Source organism: Columba livia, chromosome 3, assembly GCF_036013475.1.
Source record: "Columba livia isolate bColLiv1 breed racing homer chromosome 3, bColLiv1.pat.W.v2, whole genome shotgun sequence".
Lineage (NCBI taxonomy): Eukaryota > Metazoa > Chordata > Aves > Columbiformes > Columbidae > Columba > Columba livia.
Window position 1 is genome coordinate 98,424,955 of NC_088604.1, and position 17,562 is coordinate 98,442,516.

Here is a 17,562-nt window from a genome sequence, read left to right on the forward strand (position 1 = left end):
CTTGTTCCTGTAATAGAAGTGAATGGTAGGAAAATTATACCAGTGCCTATGAACTTTTCTGGTGCTGTTCTCCCTTGATATACAGGGTGTTTCAAAAGGATGGACCCAACCTCAAAGCAGTATAATTCACGATGGCAACATGTTACTATCACACAAAAATTTACATACGGTTTAATGAGTTATCAAGTGGGTTATCATTTAAAACTCTATGCCCTGCCCTTTCAAGTGGTAAGAGTTTCACTCATGGGTGGTTCATCGTTGCAGAGATATAGTGAGTCCATCTTTTTGAAACACCCTGTAGTTGTAACCTCATTGGTATTCATTTCCTTGGATGTGATTGACAAGCACAAAACACTTCTGCAGTTGCTAAATTATGTAATTCAAAGAAGAAGACTGATAGGAATTAGACATGAAGAATAAAACCAGGCATATTTAGTTTACATAGGACAAAGTGTAGCCACACTTCAAGACATAAGACACCCAGTAAGTTCCAAGGGTTAGGAAGACACTTTTTAGTTGTATAATTGTGATCACTGTGGCAGTTACCTGGATATAAAGAAGCACCTGGCAATGACCATTGTCACCACCAGGATGTGCTACTAGAAGATGTTGTGGTCTTTAAGAAGGCCTGAAAATTCTTAAAACATTTGTGCTATGCTGTAAGCAAACCTAGTATAAACATGGCATTCAGTTCAGTTAAGATTAAATAGTATCACTTTCCTCCAATGTACGCTTTCAATTAAACTTTGTGATCCTGAATAGCAAAGAAACGATTATTTCATTAATTGGCAACTGGATTCTTTGTTTGGAACCACAACCTGGTAGCTACTGGAAATAATAACTTGAACATTTTTGTGTGGCAAATGCAAGTAAATTAAATGGTTTGGAGGTAGTTGCCAAATGTCTTCTCAGAAGGGTACCAGTACTGAATGGGTACAAGGTGGAGAGGTCTAATAAATAGGGTATCAAGAGGGAAATGGAGAAACATACAGGTGCAAGACTGGGGAAATATTAAAAAAAAAAAATTAAACCACTTTTTTTTTCCTAATAGAATATAGTATTTCTGAGATTAAAGAAATACTGTAATGCATTAACAGGCTGCTTATTAAATCAGTTCGTAGATTTACAAACCAGAAACATCATTCCCAGCTGTTTGAAAATATGAGTGCTTCTATTTTTATTTTTTTTTTTAACTTCTGAAAGAGACAAAGAAAAACAAATCCAGATAATACTGGGTATAGTTCTTATATTATTTGTTTATATATTATTACATGACAGCATTTTAAAATTAAGTCTTTTCTATATCAGGTGAGAATGACATTTAAATTGGAATATACTATTAAATTGCATTAAGGCAACACAGTTCTATGAAGAAGCCTCGAGTGAAACTGCACTGCTGGTATTCCCCTCCCAGTAAACTTCTACTAGAATTTTATCTGACATGCTGTTGACTGGCTTTCATATCTTGTGTTATTAAACTAACAACTAAAGAAAATGAGAAAGGCCTGTGATTTGTAATTTAGTATGTATGGTCGAATATAGGAAGTGTTTTTCTGGAAACAGAAATCAGAGCTCTAAAGCTAAAGTATCCATTTAAAATGAGAAAGGGATAAGTAGAAACACCACTCATTAAATACTTTTTTATTAAAGGAATGGCTCATTATCCCTTTGTGTGACTCACAAAGTTACCATCAATCAACAATGTAATCTGTAATTATATAGCATTTCTCTGCCAACATGGGTGCAAAAAATCCATAGCTAGAATTCTATTAACTCTGACTCAAGGGACTGCTAAAGGATATTGGACTTCACAGTCATGATTTTTGAAAATGACTACTTCATTTGTATGCCTTAATATTTGGATTTTCAGATGGAGATATTTTCAAGACAACTTCAGAAATAGCAAGGTACCCACGCATCAAAAGTCAGTGCCTTTGAAGCCCGTTCAATGACTTTCTTCTCCAATGTCCAACATTAAAACCATCACAGAACAATTCACAAATCCTGCAGGAGAAAATTATTAAGCAACAAAATTATGTGTTTCTTAGCACCAAGAAGTGACATTTTGCTTGTAATAAACATGCCATGTAACTATGGTGTTTACATATGCACAAACACTTTTAAGCCTGTTTGAAAGCACGACTGCATTGAGTAAAAAATGAAAATTCTTTTTCTCTTCTTAATCGTTATGTTTCAGATGTGTTTTCTTCTGTTTACTTGGCTCAATGACTGCAATAAGAACAACTATATTTTCTTCCACCTGCCTTTTTTTTTGTATTCTTATCAGTCCAAACAAAGTTTGAAAGATCTCTTTTTTTTTTTTTTTTTAATACAGAATCAAATCAAGGACCTTTTGATATTATGTGCTATGCTTTCTCCAAAATGTGACTTCCACGGTTCTCTCACATCCCATTCCCTCAAACACCTCCTCTAAATTATTCCCTCTTCCTCCCCAATCCATACCCCCAAGGAAATCTTTCCTTTTTCCATTTCAATGTCCAGTGACAAGATATGAAGCAGAATGCAAGGTAAGGACAGAACAATAATTGATATAAATATGAAATGACAGTAATGGTGTCTGTTTGGGTCCTGGCTGGAGACTTCTGTATAATGAAAAATCTTCCATACCTAGTATTTTTTGTCCCTCTAGTGATATTAGCTAAGATAATGTTTTAATGGATTTTTGAACCAGTCTTAGTTCTCCTGTGCAAAGTTGAAACATACCAATACACAGAAGATTTTTTTTCCATCTTTGCAGCATTTCTTGACTGGGATATTTTTTTCCAGAAATATGGAAGAAAAAAAAAATATTGGCAACCTTAATTGTAATTAGTTCATTTCAATAAGTGATAAATGGTTTCATTATTATTCATTTCTGGCCTCTCGAGATTTTGGGAGCTTTATTCAAGATTAGAATATTTTTTCATGAATAAGATTTCATGTGTGTGTGTGACTGTAATACAGAAAACTGACAATTACCTTTCCTTTCCTGAGTCAAGCTCTGTGACTGTGATATGAAAAGAAAGATGATGCAACATTAATTGCTTCTGTGGTAAGAAGAAAGGGTTCTGGCAAGGTGTGAAAATAGTGCTGTATTGCCTTTTACTTTACATACTGTTAGAATTAGAGTTTGCATTTTAAAACTTTCTTGTTATACTCTTAGTGAACTATGCCAAAAATAACAGAAGTGTCTGCTATGCAATGCTCAGATTTGAAAGACAAGGAAAACCACATCACACAATAAACAAAATCCCACCATTGGAAATCATCACCAGTGAACATGAGAATAGAGAGAAAAAATAAGGGAAAGATAAAATTATCAAGAGTCTTCCAGGTGACCTGCGAAAGTCTCTCCCCCTTGCTGGCTCTGAGTGTTTCTACTGCTTAGGGACCACCCAGGCCAGTTTGGAAGAAGCAGCTGTGTTGCACAGCAGCTGGGCAAGGCTCTGTCTCCCTCCAGGGAGGGTACTGGCCTGACCACAGATTCACAGTTGTCTCCCTGGAAGACTCTTAATTATACTTTATTTCAGGTGGAAGAAAGGGGTAGCTGCTTCCAAGGTGGAGATTTATTTAAAATATTTAAATAAGAAAAAAAACATTGGTCCAATAATAACATGCTAAAGGCATTTATACATTTGAAAATCATTCTAAGAGGTGTTTCCTAGACTATGCTTCAAAAGCTTAGGTTGCTTTTGAACAGCTGGGATTGAGGCTTTCAGATACTAACAGCTTGGTCAAATTTCAGTGAATATGCCTTAGATTGCTGACAAAGGCCATATTCCCCCCAAAGGAGGTGATCTGTTGTCTTGCCAAACTTGAATCCTGTTTACAAATTTCAAGTAAAATTAAGAATTTTAACCTCTCTAAAATGATGTAAAATTATTTCTATTTTAGATATCCAGAATTTTTCAGTGTCTTCAGTTTCCAAAAAGAGCCTAAGGAAGAAACACAACCTGGGAAATTTCAGTCTAAATGCCTGAAGACTGGTGATATGATAAATAACTAGAGAACAGCACCCTGTAAGTAACAGAACCTGGTAACATGAAATTACAGACACTGTACATGTGTTGAGTGCTATAGAAATAAGACACATTCACTAGTTAGCTGTGTTGAAGGGTTTGCTAGATTCAAAGAATCTAAAATGTGTGTAAGGAAGATGCTCTGTTGGAAACGATGAGAATGAAAACCACCAGCCAACAAAGAAAGCTGTGAAACCATGTTTCTCTGTGGTTTGAAAAGCAAAGGTCATTCTTAAAATATAGTACACAGCCACACTCACAGAATCACAGAATGGCTGAGGTTGGAAGGGAGCTCTGGAGGTCAGCTGGTCCAACCTGGGCCACCTAGGGCTGGTTGGCCAGAGCCATGTCCAAGCGGCTTTCGAATATCTCTGAGGATGGAGACTCCACAGCCTCTCTGGGCAACCTCTGCCTGTGCTCAATCACCCTCACTGTAAATGGGTGATTCCTGATGTTCAGAGGGAAGCTCCTGTGTTTCAGTCTGGTCCTGTCACTGGGCACACTGAAAAGAGCCTGGCTCAATCCTTATACGCTCCCTTTAGGTGTTTATACACATTGAGAAGATCCTCCCTGAGCTGTTTCTTCACTAGGCTGAACAGTCCAAGCTCTCTCAGATTTTTCCTCGTAAGACTGATGCTCTACTCCACACTTAATAATTTTTGTGGTCCTTCACTGGAGTGTCCAGTAGCTCCATGTCTCTCTTATACTGAAGAGCCCAGAACTCGAGACAGTACTACAGATGGGGCCTCACCAGTGCTGAGTAGAGAAGGATCGACCTCCCTTCTAATGCAGCCCAGGACACAATTAATCTTCTTTGTGGCAAAGGCACCTTGTTGGCTCCTGTTCAACTTGGTGTCCACCAGAATCTTCAGGGCCTTTTCTGCCAAGCTGCTTTCCAGCTGGGTGGACCCCAGCATATGAGGCCTGTGGTTGCTCTTCGCCAAGGCGCAGGACATAGCAATTCTCATTGCTGAGCTTTGTGAGGTTCCCGTCAGCCCATTTCTCCAGCCTGTTGAAGGTCCCTCTGGATGTCAGCACAAGCCCTTGACATATCAGTCACCCCTCCCAGTTTCATGTCATGTACAAGCTTGCTGAGGGTACCCTCTGCCCCATCATCCAGATCATTAATGAAGATGTTAAACAGGATTGGACCCAGTACTGACCCTCGGGGGATACCACTAGTTACAAGCCTCCAAGTAGACTTCATGCTACTCTCTGGGCTTGGCTGTTCAGCCAGTTCCCAATCCACCTGGCAGTCTGCTCATCCAGCCCGTGCATCAACAGCTAGTACATCAGCTGTATGCTAGCCCACTGGTATGCTCTGGCTTCATTGCACTGCTTAGTAATTACTCAAACTGCTTATGGTAAAACAGCCAGAAACATGGCTTAACTTGCCTTTTTGAAGAGGTTTATTCTACTAGCGTGATGCAAATCAAAGAGCCCACTACTGAACATGCCCTCAAAAAAAGGAAATAAAAAGAAATATGATCACTCGCTCAAGGAAAACCAGAATATGCAGGTGGCTGCCAACATAAATCAAAAGTTCATATGAAAAGATGTATAAGTAGTACAAGTGATCCACCAACAGCTTTTGGACAGAATAGACTAGAATACAGTCTTACTCTCCAAGGCCAAAAATTTCAGGGACTTGCTTAGCTATTATCAACTATTGTAAAGAAAATATTTGCTAAATTATGTATACATACACCTATACAATACATACACACATGTTTTGCTAAGTGTTGGCAATCAGTCACTCAGGTGAAGAGCTAACATAATAGGTGTTATGGTTTAAAATAATTACCAGCGAAGATTATGTCAGTATTGGTGTTGTATGTATATTTTGAACCTCCAAAAGCTCCATCAAGATTTTCACATAAATATAGGTAATTACAAAAGATCACAGAAATAAAATGGATGCAGTAGAGTTTTGAACTTTTTGCAGCAAACACAGCAAGGTCAGTTCATAGCACCTTGCACTCAGGTGAGTGTTCCAGATATGTGGGTTTCAGTACTCATCAACTTGACGAGCATACTGTGGATAAAGCTGGAAGGACTCCTAGAGATGTGGTTGCTCCTGGATGTTTATATAGATGACAACTCCATGTTCTCTTAAAACAAAAGGAAGTAGTAACAAGACTTCAAATATGACATTTTTGTTTTATTTCCTCTCATTGCCACAGTTTACCTCCAGTTTAGACAGCTGTAATTTCTTGTGTGTATAAACTACATTTGCTAAAGCCTTTAGAACAAAGGAGCTGAAAGGAACTCTGATCCTCTCTCACCCTTACTACAGTTTTCAGGGCTCATTTGAGAGATGTATTTTGGAGTTATATGGATTTCTGGATTATCAGGTATCTCTGATCCTGCAGCCAACGTCAGCACTGAAATCAATCAATCAGAAAACATTTGGCAAAAGCATGCCCCCTTGTGCTGTTGTATGGTATGGAGATTTCAGTTTTTAAAGAGTAATTGAGTACATACCCATCTGAAGAAGGCACTTCAACATTTCTTCATTAGAAGGCAAACTGATGGCTGTAAAATTATGCAGACAAGATTGCATGACAAAGATGGCACGAATTTTTATCCATTAATGGGTAAATAAATGCAAAACAGGTTACCTGTTTACACAATGGATTTGATGTTTTGGCACTTGTCCTTCAGCCTTTCAGAAAGACATTCAGATGTTACCATCCAGATGTTACCATACATCATATGATAAGAGCCAAACTGAGGAAGAAGGTATTATGTGGGGTTATTTTGCTGGTACTATACTGACGGTCAGGCCAAATAACAGTTGTCTTTTCAGATAACATAAGTCAAAAAACTTTTTGGTGTTCCAGTATTAACTTCACATACAGAATACAAAGCTTCTGTCTCTAAACCCTTGAATTATGGTAATTGAAACAAGGAACCACAAAACAAGCATTAAAATGTTTAAGCATAATCAACATTGATGGGCTGAAAACTTTCAGAAAGAGCATAAAAAGAACAAAATAACTGAGTATATATATTTTTTTTTTTCACAGATTACTTCCAGAATTTGTGTTTTGTTCTTATCTTTAAGGTAGTCTTTTCTAATATGCATGTTCTTTAATCCTCTCTATGACTCTTACAAACCAACCCAGACTGATGAACAGTCCTTCACAAATGAACAAAAGATATAAATGAGTTAATGTTTCAGGTAAATGTCCATGTTACAACCAGTGCCTTTATTATTTCATACCTGAGACTACATACAGGTATTTATTGGACCTTCAGCCTGCTGTACAGCAGTGCTTGCTCACCCAGCAGTCCAACATAAATGAATCTGTGCTAACTTACTACAATCTAAGCCTGTTTGTCTCAGACAGACTGCAGTCTTATGGAAGATATTTGATTACTTGCTACATCCAAGTCACAAATAGAATCTGAGTCAATACAGAAATGTCTAGCCGAATGACTTAAATGATGACCACAAATGTATACATTGCACACAAATTCAAGGGATTTTCAAATCAAACTGGGGCCTGCAGCAGTGGCATTATTCCACAGTCCTGAACGGAAAAAAGCCTCGGCTTTCACAATAGACATGTACTAGCAAACAGCCCCACACCGTGGCCACAGCTTGTACTAGTAAAATAACATGCAAATTTACTGCACTTGAGCTCTCGTCTCACCCAGCTCTGCCAGGATATACTGAATATTATCGTGTTGTGATTAATTTAACACTTATTTTTATATTAAATTTGTCTAGAGTATTGGGAAGAGGAGGAACTTTTCTAAAAGACAGTTGGCAGATTTGGATTTTTTTTTAAACTTTTTTTTAGTTTTACAGGGGGAAAAAAATGCAGAAATTCTGAAAGAGAAGCTGTTGAGTGGTATGTGGCCTTTGCAGCCCTTTGGGAAGCAGAACTCGATAGGCCTTTGTAGCAGGATTAGTGGATGTCCCCCACTTGGTAGCTGAGAACAAATGCTATTCTGAAGCATAACAATAATCTCCTCCAGACTCACTGGACATGAAGATTTTAAGACTTATTTTCTGAAAATGAGGGTTTTAAGAATTTTCCAGGGATTCAGCAGACTTGGATACATTGTTCTTTACAGGATATTGCAGAATCTTTCTTCCTCTTCTAGGAAGCTGTTTCTGACCTGATCCTCCTGGATCAATCAATCAATCTATCTATCTATCTATCTATCTATCTGTCTATCTATCTATTTATCTATCTTCCTTTAATTCCGTTTTAAGAGGGAGGGAAAAAGGCCTCTATAAACATTTCAGCCAACATCCCTTTTATATGGCTGTTGGCTAGAGCTGCTCTGGGCAAAGGGAACATCCCTGGTAGTCACCCACTGTGCAGCACTGCATCTGGGGCTGAGAAGAAAGGTGGTTTCCCAATTTGCAAGCAACAACCATATATTCAGGAATGAAGAAATGCGTATTGCACATGGTCCCATGAGCTTCCTCTCTCCCCTGTGGCCTCTTTAAAGTTATTCCAGTACTCTTTATTGGACTCCAGCTATTAAGTGAATACCTAAAAACTATAGATCCTTCAAGCTAAGTAACTGTAAGCAAAGCTGAGGAAAAACTGAGCATACACTAACTATTGTTCCTAGTGACTCACAGCATCATTTCCCCAAGTGACTATATTGGTGAGACTCCAAGGCTCCACCCTTTAGAGCAGATGGTAGAAAAATTTTCATTTGGCATTATTGTGTAACACCAGCAATCAAGTTGACAGTTTACAGAACGATCCAGAGACAAGATCCCTGTCACAAAATTCTCACATTTTGTGAGAAAAGCGTTAAAAAAACTCAGATGGGTACTTTAAAATGCTGAGGGGCTACCTCTCCCCTCAAATATGCAAAGTGACTTTTATTATAAAATAGAGTCCTAGCCAATAATAATGTAACATGTTATATTACCACCAAAATGAAATGCTTATTCATTTCCAAACCATTTAATCGGTTTTCCAATCCAGATGTTATGAAAAATAAAAAGAAGAAAAAAGTCTGACTTTAGCTTTATCTAAACAGCTAAAAAGATATTTTGGGAATTACTATCCAGCCACTCCATACGGTTGCACAGACTGCTGCACTGCATTTAGTGTTGGTGTAAGTGATCGGAAAAAAGTCTTTCCAGGGTGGAGCAAAATCTCCTGCACTATGGCTCTGCTCAGGAGGCAGAGAAGGAATTTATTACCTAACCTTTTTTGGCTCCCTGGGGAGCCAAACTGTTTCTCAGGTAACAACTTAGCAAAACAGGTACCTGGCAAACATACCAAGAGTAGCAATTCCTCCCCAGATCTGTATTTTAAGTAGCTTAAGGGCAATCATGCCATTGGGAGGTGTCTCTGAATACAATTTATACAGCAGAATTTGCCTTCTTATGAATGGAATAATTCGCTGCTTGGCCAGAAAACAGAATGCTCCACAAGAAAACTGCACTCACACCCAAGTGGATAAAAGTGAGGAAGAAACCTTCTCTTGTACTCTTAGCTTGAATTATTGCAATTAAAGAGATCAAATTACAACGTGCAACTCCAGACAGCAAATAATTTGTTGCATGGTTCTCCTTATTTCCTGAACTGTACCATAATCACTCAGAAGCATGTATATTTAATTCTGAAGTCTACTTTTTGCATAGCGCTACATGTGACGCTTTTCTGGCATTTTTTTTTCTGGATGAATTAATAAAAAGAACATAGAGTTGCTTTGTATATTAACATGGTATAATGCTGATGTGATGTGTGCTTTGAAATGAGCTTGGGGTTTTTTTTGGAGTGATTGCAAATCGTATTTTAATTGCAGCATCAAGAGAAATTGTCTTGAGAATATGCCTTAAATGGTCAGACTAAACAGGAATTACATTTGGAAGCTTACTTTAGAAACAATAGAGGCATCTAGTGGAAATGTTTGAGGACTGCAACTGTCAGAGAATGCATCGAAGCACCACTGATTTTCTTGCACTGCATCTTCCCAGGTTGAACTTCATTAATCAAATGACAGATGCCAATGGTGTTTATGTTTTATTTAAGAAGAGGTGAATCTTAAATTTAATGGTATGTAGGCACTGTGAGGCAAACATGATTTAGGAGCCTAAGAGCCACCCAAAATTGCCCATAGGAAACACTGAGAAGAGGTGCAAGTCTTCTATACAGAGTCTTTCCACAGTGGTAAACTGAAGGGTACGGTTTCCAAGTATGATCCAGAGCCTCAAACCCTCTCTAACTTAAGTTTTTCTTATAAAAGCTGACAGGTTGAAGTAGGGAGTCAGTCTTCCTTCCAAATATAAAAAAAAAAATAAATATCCCTTTCCACTTGCTTACCCAAAACTTTGATAGTTAGAGGACTCCCCCAGGACATGGGAGAGGAAGTTGGACTCCCTTCTCTGCCTGATAACACACCTGAACATTTTTTATTTCCTTCAGGGGAAGAAGAAGACAACTCAGCAGAAATCCAAAACCAGGCTTTTCTTAAACCCAAGAAGAAACCCAAACTACAGCCAGACTACAATACACACATAAAGAATGAAGGTCCAGGCCTTGAGGACACATTGGGCTGCTTTTCAATTTTCCTTTAGGCTGTAGGGCAAAACACACCACAGAAGCATCTGTACTATTGTGAAAAATGCAGTTGTGATTCGTGCTAAGATGTTTAATGTTTACAGGTATAACCAAATGAGGCACGGACTCTGAACTTGGAAAAGGGAAAGGTGGTTAAGTTCTATGTAAAAAGTTATGAAGCTTGTTTAGGAAGTTATATTGATATTGGGAACTAACATTTTAAGGGTTAAGCAACTGTGTAATAAGGGCCTACTAACAAGCTAACATTTTAAACCACATTAGTAATATCTAGTTTAGAGCTGTATGTAACTACTTGTGCTAAAAAAAGTAGGACTTCATTAAATGCCGAGATAAGAAGTTTTACAGAACCAGCTGTGCAACCTTGAGGAGACAAGATAGCCAAGATTTACAGTAAGAAGGAGGCACCAGTCTGGTTCCAGTCGGTTTGGCAGCTTGGATTCCAGCCAGTTCCTCCTAATGAGCCAAAGGTAAAAAGTCCACTGTGACGAAGCTGAAGGAGCCTTCATCCAAAGACCCCTAAAGACCCTTCCTCAAATTCACCAAGTGACATTGCGCAGGCGCAACAGGGGAGGGTCAAGGAGGGGAATATGTAAATGGTTATCTGAGACTCATTTTAATAAAAAGCGGGAAAGGTCATGAGTATGTATAGGCGTTCCTGGGTCATTATGAATATGTAATACCATACTGTATTTAAGCACACTTCTTATTGTTAAAAGTGTGCGTGTTGGGCGGAGTGAATCCCCCGCGCACCCAGCGCTGTTTTGCTTATGCTCTAATGAACACATGTTTAAGGAATACAAGAAATAGGATTAAATGTTGTTTATCCATAGAAAAAGCGTAAGTTATTTATTTCACTATCGTATTCAGAACACATTACAGCAGCATTCATAGGCTCCTTGGCCAAATCTAATACACTGTGCTGGTTAGCCAATTAGCCCAAGAAGCCTAACGTGGCTGTTTCTCTGTGATAAGGCCTTGTGACAGCAAAGTCGTTGCTCCAAAATATTTCGCTGCCTGGCAAAGGTATCTTCATAGATTGGGCTCTATGATACAACTAGAGGAACAAAACTTGAATTTCCAAGGAATGCAAGTGAGGAAGTGGTCATGTAACTTCAGGCATTGTATTGGCTGATTAGTCATATAACTCCCATACTATTTTCAAAATATAATTTTTGAGCACACTTCAACTCTATCCATGTGTCCTCACAGAAAAACGTGAGGTTTAAATAGGGTGTGGATCCTCACAGTGAGTTTTCAAATCTCTAGGCAAATTTTACTTATAATAAATTGAAGTATCTGGCTCGTATTTGCCAATTCCTTGCCTCGTTTGAGTGTAGGAATTAATAATAAAGCCTACCCTCACAACTTTAAACCACGATTTTATTACTTCCTCTGCTAACCAGATGGTCGTTTATTTCTTCTGCATTTTTCCTTCACTTGCAGGGATAGATTTCTTCCCCAAATTGCACTGTAGGCTCCCATTTGTCGTGTCTACTATTTTTTCTCTTTTGTCGGTGTGGAATTTGATTAACGAGGGCGGGCTGCAGCCCAGGCCTTAAACTCCACGCTGCCACCGCAGCTTTCTCGCTTTCAGGGAGTTTTCTGTCCCCATGTTCCTTCTGGCACGGCACCGCCATTCACTGCAGCCGGGAGCTTCCCGCCCAGGGTCCCTGCGGGCGGAGGGACACACAAGGCCCCGGCGCCCTCGCGAGCGCCTGATGGCGGCCCAGGCGGCTCCCCAATTCCTTTAACACCACAAAACACAAGAATTCCGCCTTCTTGGCTCCTTCTCCTCCAGGCGTGACGCCGCAGCCGGGGCGAGCTGACTCCTGCCGGCGGCCCGGCTGCACAGACTGGGCCGGCGGTAACACCGCCCGACACGGCCCCACCTCTCAGGGAGGCCCCGCCTCGGCAGCCGGGCACAGCCGGCCCCTTCCGGGCGCGCCCCTTCGCCCGAGGGGCGTTGACTTAACGCCCCAGCCGCTGCTGTAGGGGGGGTTTCCGTCTCTAAGCAGCCGGGCCCATTCCGCAAACGGTTGGAGGCGTTTTGGCCCAGGCCGGCCGCCCTCCTCCCCCAGGCGCTGTCGCGTTGCCATGGCGTTTTTCGCTCGGAGCGGGGAGGTGGCGCGGCCTGGCCGGGCCTGAGCGGCGGGGAGCCCGCGGGCCGGTAGCCCGGCCGGACGCTGACCCAGCCCGCCGGCGGCCCCGCTGGCCGATCCCCCGCCTCCTCCCTCCTCCCCGCCGCCTTCGCCTTGCCCCGCCGCTGCTTCCCTCGACCCCGAGGTTCCGGCGGCGGCGGGAGGCGGCGGCGGGCGCTGGTTGGAGCAGGTGGCGGGGAAGATGGCGGGGAACGGCGGCGGCTTCGCTGGCGCCGGGAGCGGGGAGATCATCCAGCTCAACGTGGGCGGCACTAGGTGAGCGAGGCTGCGGGGGTGGCGGGCGGAGGGGGACAGGCCCCGGGCCCTACCGGCCGGTGGCGGAGCGCGGGAGCGCCGAGGGAGGCCGCTGGGAGCCGCGCTCCGAGGGGCCGGACCTGCCGGGTTCTCCCCGTGGGGCGCTGCCCGGCTGCCGCTCCGTCTCGCCTGGCACCTGCCCGCCGGGGCTTCGTGGTCTGGACATGGTGCCGCCTCCGGGGAGGCTGAATAAAAAGATTCCCCCAGCGTGTTGCAGGGGAGCTGGGCCAGGAGCACCTGGAGGCAGGTGTGGGGAGGGTCTGCTGTCCTGAGGGGTGTCTGCCTGCAATGCCTGGGGTCTGTAGCTGTGTACTTCAGTAGTGCATTTTATGGGCTCTCTGGGGACACTGCTGCTTCGGGGCAGCTTTGCTTTGCCATCAGATCCATATGCTTCTAGTGATCAGTCTGTCTAGTAGCCTCAGAGACTAAGGTATTGAAAAGAATAAAGAATTATATTGTATTCATATATATGCTGGAAGTGCGGAATATGGCATACGTAGGCGTTTTGGCAGGCTTGCACAGGCAATTGTGGGACAGCTGCAGTCAGAATCTGTGTGAATGTTCCTGTCAAAATGCTCAGGCATGAAATCATCCAGATTACTATAGCTGGGGGAAACTGATGTGTCTTCCTGAGTCTGCACACAACGTGAAGCCAGCTATAAATAGTGGGAACTGTTACTACTATTTTAAGAATTTTCTTGCATTAACCAAGAGATGAACTTGTTCTCATAACTAAATTGTATGTTGCAGCCTTTATTAAAGGAAGGCGCCATAAAAATTGATGCAGAATTCCTTTGTTGTTCTATGATGCTAAGAACCTGGTTCAGCCCAGAGAAGCTGCTTGTCACTTGCAGAGGCAAAGCTCATCTATAATGATGCTTTCAGGATAACTTTGATGTTGGCTTGGACCAGATTTCATGTTATGCTGAATAAGGTTCTTCATTGAACTCTGTCTCTGAAATTATAGGCTAGTTCATCTTTTAGTTTTTTTATTACAAGTGAAATCACAAAGATGCTTTAGTCTCATAATTTTAAATAGAACTTACTTATTAAATGACACCACACAGAGAATTATGTAGAGGTCATGAATCAGGGAAAAAATATGCATCCTCAGAGGGTTTGCCTACACAGAGTATGAAAAATAAGGCAAGCTAACAATTGTGTGTATTTCATTTCTAGTTGAAGGTCTAGATTCTTATCAACAGTTATCTGTTGCATGTAGGGAGTAGGAAATATGTGCATGAACATTTCCATTTCCATAGGGAGACAATGGGCAACAGTCCTGTGTACGAGGTTTTGGTCTTTTGCAAGTTCAACTTCCCTTGTAGTGCCGATATTCTTTGAAAAATACATCTGAGCCAGGTTTCTCAGCTTGGAAAGAAAGGTAACTCAAAGCTGACAGTGGAGTGGGTGATCTGGACAGCAAATGGGAAACCATGGATACTATACACATTTCCCCGTCTTCAGTGGTTCCCTTTCTAGACAACAGAAACTGTAAAGTTTTGTTCGTTGAGTTGTTTGAGACGATAAAATCAGCGCTTTCCTCCGTCTCTGACATTAGTTGTACTTTGGAGCATCTAGTACAGAGACCCCAGCTTTCCATATTCTGACAGGAGGTTCCCACTGCTCACTGGGACTGCCAGAACTTCTCTGTGTGTGGCTACTCCAACACTTCCTGATCTCAGCTTTTGTGAATTCCTTTGCTGGGAGCACAAGCCTCTTGCAAGTTCACATTCACAGAAAATACTGTAACAAATTTGGTGAATCTTCTTGACTCTCTATCTGCCTCTGGTTGTAATATAATTATACAAGTGCAATAGACTATGAAAGGGTTGTTTTATAACTGACAGTGTGTCTGTTTCCAGTTGCCTTTGTTTTCTTTAAAATAACTGTAGGCTGCTATTTGCTTAAGAGTATTCGAGGATATTGCACTGGGTTTGTGTAATTGTCCTCATGCAATGTCTCTGTGACCACTGCATGTTAGCTACATGGAGCTGCAGATGTGCTTACACCTGTAAATGTTGCTAACCAAGCTTCTTTCTGCATCCTGGGAAGGAGGACTCTTGTGGTTTACATAGGTTAATGTATATATATTAAAAGTTCTAACCCATATGTTAGTATGAGGTATTGCTTACAAGACAGAAAACCCTTGTGCTATCTAAACCCACTGATAAAGTTGCAAGGAGATGAACGTGGGTGGAACCAGTTGATGGCTCTTTATCCTGTCCTCCTTATTGTGTGGCTTGTTCTTCTGTAACATCTTCTAGTCCTAGATGTTTTACTACTAAGCTTTTAAACTGACTTAGGAAATGCTTGGGTGGAACCCAGCTGGTCAAAACACCAGCAAAATGTCAATAATGACACCTCTGAATAGTTGACTGTCACTCATGTGCCTAAGTGCAAACATTCCTCCAGTTCAGAAATTGTGCTGTAGTGTATTGAGAAGACAGTACCATTGAGTCCTCAAACATCAAATGTCTGTTTAAAGATCGGCAGTGTTTTAGTGCTGTCATCAGACTTCTTTATTGCTTCAGAACTAGCTTAGTGTTTATCATTCAGTGTTGTAGAAGCTGCCAGTTAGCTGTGGTTCTAGTACTTTTTGCATATCTTTCTACATAACCAAAAGTTGTAAAGTATTTAAAGTACAAGACAATAAAAGTCTGTAGCTTGTGAAGATCTTTGAAAGGGCTGATTCATTGTAACTGTGAGGAAAGATGCAGCATCACCTGTGTCTGGATCAATCTTGGATAAAATTGATGTAACTCATTGTTTTCTATTATGCACAAAATATAACAGTTATATGAATTATCCCTTACTCTTAGAGAAAGGTAGTGATATGTGTTACTGATGGTAAAAGCTGTGCAAAACTGCAAATAGAAGTCACTTTCTATTTAAGTAGCAAACATCTTTGATTCTCTTTAATTTTTTAAAATTATTTTTTAGAAAAGACTTGCACATGTTTGCGCTTAGAACACTGGTACTGTAGACTTTCTGTTAAGAACAGATTTGTTATTGTTATGCTTGAAGTGAGCAGTTACACAATCCATGTTTTATGCAGGATGGTAATTCCGTATAGCCTTTGTGTTTCTGCCTCTTAGGGGGTATAAAGTAATGCTTTTTGTTTACTTTTTTTTTTTTCTTCTCCAAAACTGGAAAATACAAGCAGTGAAAACTAGATGAATAACAGTACTTAATCATAATTTAAATAATATTTCGTAATGTATTCCTGTACTATATGTAAACTTGTAATGAAATTTTACTTTTGCATTTCCTTTTTTGATTCCCATTAATTAAGAGGTCATCAAAGGTTTCTTAGCTATGGTACTAGTAAGAGGATATATACAGAGAGCTGATGTGGAGCATGAACTCATTGTCTTCCTTTGTGTTAAATCAAAACATCATAAGCAATACTTTAATTTGTATTATTTGATAGTTTGATTTGGAGTAGATGTTTTCTTTATTTTAACTGCTATTGTTATTGACTTCCCCTAAGATGGCCCAAATAGCAAAATGGTAAATAATTGAAGTTGCTGTAAAATATTAGCTTGAAGCTCATGGTAGTCTTTTGCAGTGCAAAATGTAGCATCCTTTTGAATCCTAAGTAAGGGTAACATGCAGTTAATGACAAATGTAGCACACTTTTGATAAACTTATATTTTAGTAGCTTCTTTTTGTCTGTATGTTTGGTTTTTTTTGTTTTTTTGAAAGCATTGATGTTAACAAAGTATGAGAACCAGAAAATGCAGGATGTTTGGGACAGTGTGTTACAAACAAACATGCAAAGAATTATGCTTTCGAGGTCTCTGGATGGTCCTTCTTCATGCTTAAGGACAATCTGTGCAAAGAATATGCAACCTCTTTGACTTTGTGCAGACATTTAGATGATCTCAAATTTCCCAAACCCATTTGATATCCGCTTTGTAGGACAAATCAAAGAATTTTGATAAAGCATACTTTCTTCCAATTTTACAGCTGATACTAAACTTGTAACTTTGGTCTCTTAGGTTCAGCACTTCAAGACAAACACTGATGTGGATTCCAGACTCCTTTTTTTCCAGGTATTTATAATATATTGTCACATTAAAGAGAGACAAATTATCAGCCATTTAAAAAAAATATATATATATATACATGTTCTCAGTTCTTTATTTATTTATGTTGTAAATAGTGGGTTTATTCCATATGCTTTTCCCCTGTCTCAAGTAATGAGACAGATTAATTTGAAATAAGCTATTATCCAAATGGTGTCTTCTATCTTGAATGATGATATGGCAGCTTATGTGTGCTGCAGAGTTGTCACTTTTTAGATGAAGTGTTGTGGAAATAAAGCTTCGAGTCTGCAGGAAAGGGAGATGCTACTGACTTTATTACTATATTGCCAGTTGCGATCTTACTGACCATGGAAGGTAGCACTGTCTTTAGTGTTGTTTGAATTATTGCTGTATGTTGAGTTTAGTCAAAAGTTTTGTAGGGTTTTAACTTGTGGTACAGGAGCTGTTGGATTATTGAACAGCCTTCTTGTAA

General features: G+C 40.3%; 1 protein-coding gene across 1 annotated transcript in view; it reads left to right on the forward strand.

Moving 5' to 3' along the window:
* Window positions 1-12,527: 12,527 nt before the first annotated feature.
* Window positions 12,528-17,562, forward strand: part of KCTD3 (potassium channel tetramerization domain containing 3) — a 29,834-nt gene continuing 24,799 nt past the window's right edge. The window contains exons 1-2 of the mRNA XM_065058453.1: window positions 12,528-12,999; window positions 17,043-17,096. Coding sequence (XP_064914525.1) covers window positions 12,926-12,999; window positions 17,043-17,096 — 128 coding nt within the window. The 5' untranslated portion in view covers window positions 12,528-12,925. The remainder of the gene's footprint in view (window positions 13,000-17,042; window positions 17,097-17,562) is intronic.